The sequence below is a fragment of the Aquarana catesbeiana genome, linkage group LG11, assembly GCF_042186555.1.
Source record: "Aquarana catesbeiana isolate 2022-GZ linkage group LG11, ASM4218655v1, whole genome shotgun sequence".
NCBI classification, from domain to species: Eukaryota; Metazoa; Chordata; class Amphibia; order Anura; family Ranidae; genus Aquarana; species Aquarana catesbeiana.
This window is the reverse complement of record NC_133334.1, coordinates 220,986,568-220,996,022: the sequence shown is the minus strand read 5'-3', so window position 1 is coordinate 220,996,022 and position 9,455 is coordinate 220,986,568. Positions and strand designations below refer to the sequence as shown.

The 9,455-nt window shown below is 42.6% G+C and overlaps 1 protein-coding gene across 1 annotated transcript in view; it reads right to left on the bottom strand.

Annotated features, from left to right (window-relative positions):
- Nucleotides 1–8,822: 8,822 nt before the first annotated feature.
- Nucleotides 8,823–9,455, bottom strand: part of PPP1R14B (protein phosphatase 1 regulatory inhibitor subunit 14B) — a 45,685-nt gene continuing 45,052 nt past the window's right edge. The window contains exon 4 of the mRNA XM_073605357.1: nt 8,823–9,109. Coding sequence (XP_073461458.1) covers nt 9,041–9,109 — 69 coding nt within the window. The 3' untranslated portion in view covers nt 8,823–9,040. The remainder of the gene's footprint in view (nt 9,110–9,455) is intronic.

Here is a 9,455-nt window from a genome sequence, read left to right as displayed (position 1 = left end):
ACAAGGGTGAGACAAACCATTCAGGGGTGCGTTCAATGATCAGTTTTTTTTATGTAAAACCTTTATCCCAAAAAAGGGAAAAAGCCTTTTCCTGTAACTGCTTATAAAGTGGAGTTTTGCTTCAATTTGTTAATGTATTTATATCTGCTAGTACATCTAACACTACCCTCCCCCAGACTAACAATGCTGCTGTCCAAATGTGCCTCCTAAACTGCACTGAAGAAGGTGTGGAGAAGCCAGCAGTTTTTTAACCCTATATATTTGACCCATATCTTTATATATTCACACACTGTTTTTTTTATGTACATTTGTTGGGTAATGAATTGATTTATTAATTTTGAGCACTTGTATATTTACCTGCACGGTGTGTGTTGCCTTAAAAAGTATTCATACCCCTTTAAATTTTCCACATTTTGTCATGTTACAACCAAAAACAAAAAGTATTTTATTGGGATTTTGTGTGATAGACCAACACAGTATGGCACATAATTGTGAAGTGGAAGGAAAATGATTTCAACTTGTTTTACAAATAAGGTGGTGTGCATTTGTATTCAGCCCCTCTGAGCCAAATACTTTGTAGAACCATCTTTCGCTGAAATTACAGCTGCAAGTTTTTTTTTGGGTCTTCCAGCTTTGCACATCAAGAGAGTGACATTTTTGCCCATTCTTCTTTGCAAAATAGCTCAAGCTCTGTCAGATTAAATGGAGAGCATCTGTGAACAACACTTTTCAAGTTTTGCCACAGATTCTCAATTGGATTTAGTTCTGGACTTTGGAGCATTCTAAAGCCCCATACACACGATAGGACTTTGTACAAAAATCCAAGGGAAAGTTTGTACAAAGGGAGTTGGCCAGAAGTTTGTCTTGCATACAGACGACAGGACTTTTCCAGCCAACTTTCACATGCTGGAACTGTGAGGTCATAAGGGGGCCTGGTCCTAGGATGACATTATTAAAGGGGGCTCCCAGATTCCGATAAGCCCCCCGCCCGCAGACCCCGACAACCAACGGCCAGGGTTGTCGGGAAGAGGCCCTTGTCCTCATCAACATGGGAACAAGGTGCTTTGGGGTGGGGGGGCCGCAGGGCACCCCCCTCCCCAAAGCACCCACCCCCCATGTTGAGGGCATGCGGCCTGGTACGGCTCAGAAGGGGGGGGCGCTCGCTTGTCTCCACCCCTTTTCCTGACCGGCCGGGCTGCGTGCTCGGATAAGGGTCTGGTATGGATTTTGGGGGGGGCCCCCACTCCGTTTTTTTCGGCTTAGGGGGTTCCCCTTAAAATCCATACCAGACCTAAGGGCCTGGTATGCCTCCAGAGGGGAATTCCCCCTCGCGCTCGCCGCAGTAGGAAAATGTGTTTTTCTTATTGCAGCCAGCGCGAGATGTACAGTACCCTGTCGCCGAAAACCAGCGCGATGGGTTCGCACTGGAAACATTCTGGCGGCCGCGTACTGTAGTTTGTACAAAAGTCCGATGCTTTTGTGTACACACGATTGGACTTTGCTCCATCGGACTTTTGTTGCCGGAAAGTTTGTCCGTTCGCACAGCCTACAAAAGCCCGATGGAAACAGAAAAAGTTTGTCCGATGGAGCGTACACACGGTCGGATGTTGCTCCAAAACAGCTAATTTGCATGTTTGTTGTCAAAAAGTCAGATCGCGTGTACGGGCCTTAACACATGAATATGCTTATGCTTTGATCGAAAACATTCCATTGTAGCTCTGGCTGTATGTTTAGGGACATTGTCCTGCTGGAAGGTGAACTTTCGCCCCAAAATCTTTTGGAGAGGTTTGATTCTAAGTTTGCCGTGTATTTGGCTCCAACCATCTTCCCATCAACTCTGACCAGCTTCCCTGTACCTGCTAAAGAAAAGTATCCCCACAACATAATGCCTCCAACGCCATGTTTCACAGTGGGGATGGTGTGTTCAGGGTGATGTTTGTTTTCTGCCACGCATAGCTTTTGCTTTTAGGCCAAAATGTTCGTTTGGTCTCATCTGACCAGAGCACCTTCTTCCACATGTTTGCTGTGTCCCCCACATGGCTTCTCCTAAACTGCAAATGGGACTTCTTATGGCTTTCTTCTTGCCACTCTTCCATAAAGGCCAGATTTGTGGAGTGCACGACTAATAGTTGTCCTGTAGAGAGAATCTCCCACCTGAGCAGTGGCTCACTGCAGCTCCTCCATGGTTACCATGTGCCTCTTGGCTGCTTTCCTGATTAATGCTCTCCTTGCCCCGCCTGTCAGTTTAGGTGGACGGCTATGTCTTCATAGGTTCGCAGTTGTGCCATACTCTTTCCATTTTTGGATGATGGATTGAACGGTGCTCCGTGAGATGTTCAAAGCTTGGGATATATATATATATATTTTTTTTATACCCTAACCCTGCTTTAACCACTTCCTGCTGCACGCTTGTGGGGGTGCGCATTGCGGCGATCTGTGGTGTGGTGTGTCAGTCTGACACACCGTACACCAATCTCGGTAAAGAGCCAGCGGAGGCTCTTTACCACGTGATCAGCCGTGCCCAATCACGGCTGATCACGATGTTGACAGGAAGAGGCATTGATCAGCTTTTCCTCACTCGCGTCTGACAGACGCGAGTAGGAGAGCCGATCGGCGGCTCTCCTGACAGGGGGGGTGGGTCTGCGCTGATTGTTTATATGTGCAGCCACCCCCCCCTCAGGTGCCCACACTAGACCACCAGGGAAGCCCCCAGCATGTGGATGGCCAGGCACATCCCCCATGGCCATCCACATGTAAAAAATATGCCCAAATATGCCAGTGCCCCCAAATGGGCACTGACTGGCACCTCTGTGGCAATTTAAAAAACAGGGAAGCCCAGCAATGCCACCTATCAGTGCCACCCATAAGTGCCCATCAGTGCTGCCTACGAGTGCCCATCAGTGCCCGTCAGTGCAGCCATATCAGTGCCCGAAGAAGAAAACATACTTATTTACAAAAAAAAAAAGTAACAGAAACAAAGAAAAACTTGCTTTTTTTTCAAAATATTCGGTCTTTGTTGTGCAAAAAAGAAAAATTGCAGAGGTGATCAAATACCACCAAAAGAAAGCTCTATTTGTGGGAACAAAATGATAAAAAATTTGTTTGGGCACAGTGTAGCATGACCGCGCAATTGTCATTCAAATTGCGACAGCGCTGAAAGCTGAAAATTGGCCTGGGCAGGAAGGTGTCTAAGTGCCTGGTATTGAAGTGGTTAAACTTTTCCACTTTATCCCTGACCTGTCTGGTGTGTTCCTTGGCCTACATGATGCGGTTTGTTTACTAAGGTTCTCTAACAAACCGCTGAGGCCTTTAGGGCCCTTTCACACTGAGGCGGTTTGCAGACGATATTGCACTAATAATAGCGCCTGCAAACCGACCCGAAAGTGCCGCTGCTTGTCTCCAGTGTGAAAGCCCCGAGGGTTTTTACACTGGAGCGGTGCGCTAGCAGGACGGGAAAAAAAAGTCCTGCTAACAGTACCTTTGGAGCAGTGTACATACCGCTCCTGCCCATTGAAAGCAATGGGACAGCGCAGCTATACCGCCGGCAAAGCACCTTTGCAGAGGCGCTTTGCGGGGGGATTTAACCCTTTCTCGGCCGCTAGTGGGGGGGTAAAACTGCCCCGCTAGTGGCCGAATACCGACGGTAAAGCGCCACTTATAATAGCGGTACTTTACCGCCGACGCCGCCCCCGGCCCAGTGTGAAAGGGCCCTTACAGAACAGCTGTATTTATACAGAGATAAATTACACACAGGTGGACTCCATTTACTAAATAGGTAACTTCTGAAGGCAATTGGTTCCACTAACCAGGGGGACTCCCAGATCCCAGCCCCCCACCCTATGTGAATGGGTATCGAGTACATCATACCCCTACCCATTCACCAAAAAAAAAAAAGCAGTGAAAAGTTTAAAAAAAAAAACAAAACAAAACAAAAAAAAAAAAACCACAAGAGCCAGTTTTTGATAATTCCTTTATTAGTAAAATAGCTGATCTCCCGACGCCCTCGCCATTTTCCGCCGCCATTTTCTCCCCAAGCGGTCATCTCCCGATGTCTTCTTTCTCCTCACTGGTTACCCACTAAAACAAAAAAACGTTGGTCTTTTCGCGACGCTGTCTTCCTCCGTTCTTATGTTCCCCATTGTCCAGCGCCTCTTATATAGGCATGGGGCGTAGCCATCCTATGACATCGCCCAGAGAGCGTCGCATGTCACAAGGGGTGGGCACTCCAGACAACGTTATTGCCTATATAAAAGAGGTGACAGAGAGCGGGGAATAAAGGTAAAAAACTTAAGATACATGAAAACTGCATGCAAAAACACAAACGCTGATTTAAAAATGCAAAATGCACTGAAAAACGTGCCTGAAAAAACACATCAACCGCAGCTGCATAGGTGTGAACCTAGACTTAAGGCATCAGCTCACTAATACATTTTGAACAATTTCATGCTCCCAACTTTGTGGGAACAGTTTAGGGATGGCCCCTTACTGTTCCAACATGACTGCACACTAGTGCATAGACAAGGTCCCTAGAGGAAAATGTCTTGTTGATGTCAGAGGAGAATGGGCAGACTTGTTTGAGATGATAGTGTGTCTATAGGAATGTTTGACCATTTTTCCAGAAGTGCATTTGTGAGGTCAGGCACTGATGTGGACAAGAAGGCCTGGTTTGCAGTATCCGCTCTAGTTCATCCCAAAGGTGTTCTGTTGGGTTGAAGTCAGAACTCTGTGCAGGCCAGTCAAGTGCCTCCACCCCAAACTCACTCATCCATGTTTTTTTGGACCTTGCTTTGTGAACTGGTCCAAATCATTTCGTGAAGGGGGGGGGGGGGGGGGATTATGGTGTGGGGTTGTTTTTCAGGGATTGGGCTTGGCACCTTCATTCCAGTGAAGGGAACTCTTAAGGCATCAACATACCAAGACATTTTGGACAATTTTTATGCTCCCAACTTTGTGGGAACGCTTTTGGGATTGCCCCTTCCTGTTCCAACAGGACTGCACACCAGCAAGGTCCATAAAAACATGGACAAGCGAGTTTGGGGTGGAGAAACTTGACTGGCCTGCAGTCTTGAGCTCAACCCAATAGAATACTTTTGGGATGAATTAGAGCAGATTCTGCAAGCCAGGCTCTCATCTACATCAGTGCCTGACCTCACAAATGCGCTTCTGGAAGAATGGTCAAACAATCCCATAGACACACTCCTAAACCTTGTGGACAGCCTTCCCAGAAGAGTTGAAGCTGTTATAGCTGCAAAGGGTGTGCCAACTCAATATTGAACCCTATGGACCAAGTCTGGGATTCCATTAAAGTTCATGTGCATGTAAAGGCAGGCGCTCCAATACGTTTGGTAAAAAAGTGTATATATATATATAAAAAAAAAAAAAAAAAAAAAAAGAATGCACACACTAATATATATATATATATATATATAGTGTGTGCATTCATTTTTTTTTTTTTTTTTTTTTTACAAATAGCCTGAAAGGGACCATCGGGCTTTGAAGTCTCATGTAGAGAGTAGGCCACTTTGACTGAGCTTTGGGAGATACCTCATTTTATTTAGATTGCTGGGTACTAGAGCTGCACGATTCTGCCCAAAATGAGAATCACGATTTTTTGCTTAGAATAAAAAGATCACGATTCTCGCAACGTAAAAAAATTTTACATTATACAAAAAAAGGCTAACTTTACTGGTCAGATTTTTTTTTTAAATTCATTAAAGTATTTTTTTCCAAAAAAATTGCATTTGAAAGACCGCTGCGCAAATACAGTGTGACATAAAATATTGCAACAACCACCATTTTATTCTCTAACTAAAAAAATATATACGTTTGTGGGTTCTAAGTAATTTTCTAGCAAAAAAAAAAAAAAAATTGTTACAATGTTTATACTTAAAGCGGGGTTCCACCCAAATTTTGAACATTATCTCTATGCATTCTCTTCCTTGCCTAGATGCTGACATGCTGTGTAAAAAAATTTTAATCGCCGTAATTACCTTTTTTTTTCTAATCTTCTTAGCACTTCCTGGTTTTCCTCCCATGGGAGTAGGCGTGTTTCTAGAATCTCCCAGACCTCCCACAGTCCCCTGGGAGCTAGTCACAGGCTTCCCAGCATGCATTGTGCAACAGCGTCATCACAACATCTCGGTGAATGCTGGGAGCACAGCATTCACAGCATCCAGGAAATACATGCTTGTGGGCTTCAAATGCCCACAATGAAGATGGAAACCGCCTTCAGTGAATTTTATAAGTTATTCCTTACAACGAAATCGGACACAGGCGGACTTATTACACAGAACATGTGAGTAGATAATCATGAGAAGAAAAGTTTGTGAATGAACTCCAAAAAAAAAAAAAAGATAGATAGGTGGACCCCCGCTTTAAGTTCAACTGATAAAGAAGGTTTTGTTTCTTGGCAGACTGCCTGGTTTTTCTCTTCCTTTCTTTTGAGGGCTGTGGCTTCAGAAGAGCAGAGAGAATTCTTTGCATAGAAAGAATTGTGAAACACTTTAGTCAAGATCACGATAACGATTCTTGACGATTAATTGTGCATCTTTACTGGGTACTATTGTTCTCTGTATCTGCTAGTTTTGCCACAGAAAGGGTTAATGCTGTGGGACATGAGTGCTGATGTCATCCACTGGGTGGAGGGGTCCTGCATGCTCTGCCATCATGCCCCTGCTTGCAAAGATCCACACTGAATTTCAATCCATTCCTGCCGCCTACAGGGACTTTGATCCCTTTTGGCCAGTTGATCCTTAACTACTACAAGCTGTGACTTTTGTGAGAACCTGAGGCCTTACTTCATATACCAAATCTATAGGTTATGTGCAGACTGCCTTGGGTTTCCCAGATTTGCTGAGAACTGTAAGCCCAGACCGCCATAGATTTTAGACCAGCATTGTGCAGGTACAGAACTGCAGCATCATCCCCACCTATGTGAGAGGAGGAGAGAAAAAAAAAAAAAAAGAAAAAAAAAAAAAAAAAAAAAAAAAAAAAAAAAAGAAGAAGTGTCACCAATATAGCAGCATTTTTTTTTTTCTGAGCCCAAAGGTGTCAGTAAAGGGATGAGACAAACCATTTAACACTGACACAGGTGCTTACAAAAAGGTCAACTTTTATTTATGTAAAACCTTTATATATATTAAAAAACAAAACAAACAAAAAAAAAAAAACAAAAACACAAACAAACACACACACACCCCCCCTCTATTGCTGTAACTGCTTAAAAACTTAACTGGAACTGGTTTTAAATTAGTGACTAGCAATGTAAAAAATCTACTAGTCCATCCAACCCCACCCTCTCCACTAATTGATAACGCTGCTGTCCAAGGGTGGCTACGTTGCTCCTTCATAGAAGCCCCAATTCAGCCACCACATCCAATAATTGGTAAGCTGCAATATATACAATTTTTGTTTGTTTGTGGGTTTATTTAAAGTTTAAAAAAAAAAAAAAAGTTTCAGCAATTGTGTTAAAAAGCAAAATAGAAGAATAGTATAAAGGCGCGGGTCTACTTTAACACAAGTAAATGCAGCATGCTTGACGGAGACTGGCAACCAATCAGTAGCAAAAACTTTTGGTACAAGTTCTTAATATCACAGGATTTTTTTTTTTTTTTAAAGTAACTGCACAGTTACAAGTCCATGTCCTACCTTCCCCCCACCCCTTAAAAGGGAAAAAAATTAAAATAAAATAAAAAGTTGTCCTTGCAAGTGTGATTCCTGAATGTGAGGATTTGGTTTATTATAACCGTTTGGTGCACCTTCAGTGTTCTGATGAGAAAGGCTGCAGGTTCTGCATCCCTTTAAAATTAACCCTTAGCGAGCATTTCACCAAAATTTACATTTCTATTGCAGAGGATGCCTAAAGTTTTACTTGCATCTTCGTGCAGAGATCTGAGAAAAATTAGTACATCAACCTCATTGGATGACTGAAGCCAATTAAGCTGGTCACTTTGAGATTCCCTTAGTGGATGTGTTGATAATTCACTTTACAAAAGAATAGCAAATCAAAAGGAAGTAAAAAGAAAAATACCTCGCAGAATTTTTGCTTGCACGCTCCCTTGTAAAAGTGAACAGCCTATTTGCCTTTAGCAATTCAACTCAAATAAAATAAGCAGGGAATGACACTTCCAAGGGCATTTTGTGCACAGAACACCTCCAGTCTGCCATATTGCATTGCATTGAATTTTTTTTTTATTATTACAGTTCACAAAATGACAAGGACTTCAGAAATGGAAAACTATTTTTTAATAAAAAAAAAAAAAAAAAAAAAAAGAAGTACAAAATGTGTCATCTTGTAGTTTTATATGCTATATTATTTTAATAAAAGTGGAATTCTCATTAACTATATTCGATTTTAAATTAATCTGAAGTCAATGCCAGCCAAAAACGTTTTACATTCCTAATATAGTGGGTAAGGGTGAAAACTTACATGTTTATTTGCTCTTCATGCACTTCCACTCATTTATGTACAGAAAAAAAAAAAAAAAAAAAAGAGAAAGGGGAAGGCCAGGAGACATGGGTTGCTAGGTCAAAAGGCAACAAGAAAAATCCAATAGATGTTCTAATCCTGATCCACTTACTCCACAACTAGTAAAAAAGTTTTTTGGAGCTGGTTTAAATGTTTCAAATGATTGTCTCAGTGAAATACCAGCTGCCAAACACCCGCTTGTGTCATAGTCTAAACTTGTCCTGTTTACAGTTCACAATCCCAGTCTTATCTCCCAAGTGTCATCACCAGGCAGTGACCCCATGAGACACTGCAGAAACTCAGAGAAAATGCAACACACACACTTACGAAATGGGAGTAATAGGAATACACAGAATTTCATAACACTTACTTTTATTTAATTAAAAAAGATTTCTACAAAAACATTATATAAAAAGCGGTTCCCCTGCATTACATGTCCCAAGTGGGCTGCTAGCAGCCACACACAATCCATCTGTGCAGGGGGGAGCCAGTGACCCTGACAGCTTGCAGTTCTGCACTGCTACCAGAATGAAGTGGAGGCGCTGTCCTCTTATCTCTGAACTTGCTAGCAAATCACTTCTTCTGTGGAGTGCTTAGCTTCTGCATTCCCTGAATCTTCTCCAGTAACCCAGTTACAAAGGCCTGTTGAATAAATAACAGTTATTAGTGGCATTTCCCTTGGTCCATTATCCATCACAACCTAATTATTACCAGGTTTCCAAAGCATTCTTACAACCCTATGTAAGAGAACAGTGAACTCCAGCTAGGGCTGCTCTGGTATTACAGTATTGCCTTAGCTATTCAATAGCAATCTTAAGCTGGCTACACACATTACAAAAGCGATTATAACATTACTACACTAGTTGCTAAATCTAAAGGATAGGAGGGTCTTTCTAAACAATGTAGTCATCTTACATACAGTCACATAGACCCACAGTTAAATTTGTTCAGCAGACTCTGCTGAACAAGAAAATGGCTGTGATCAGCA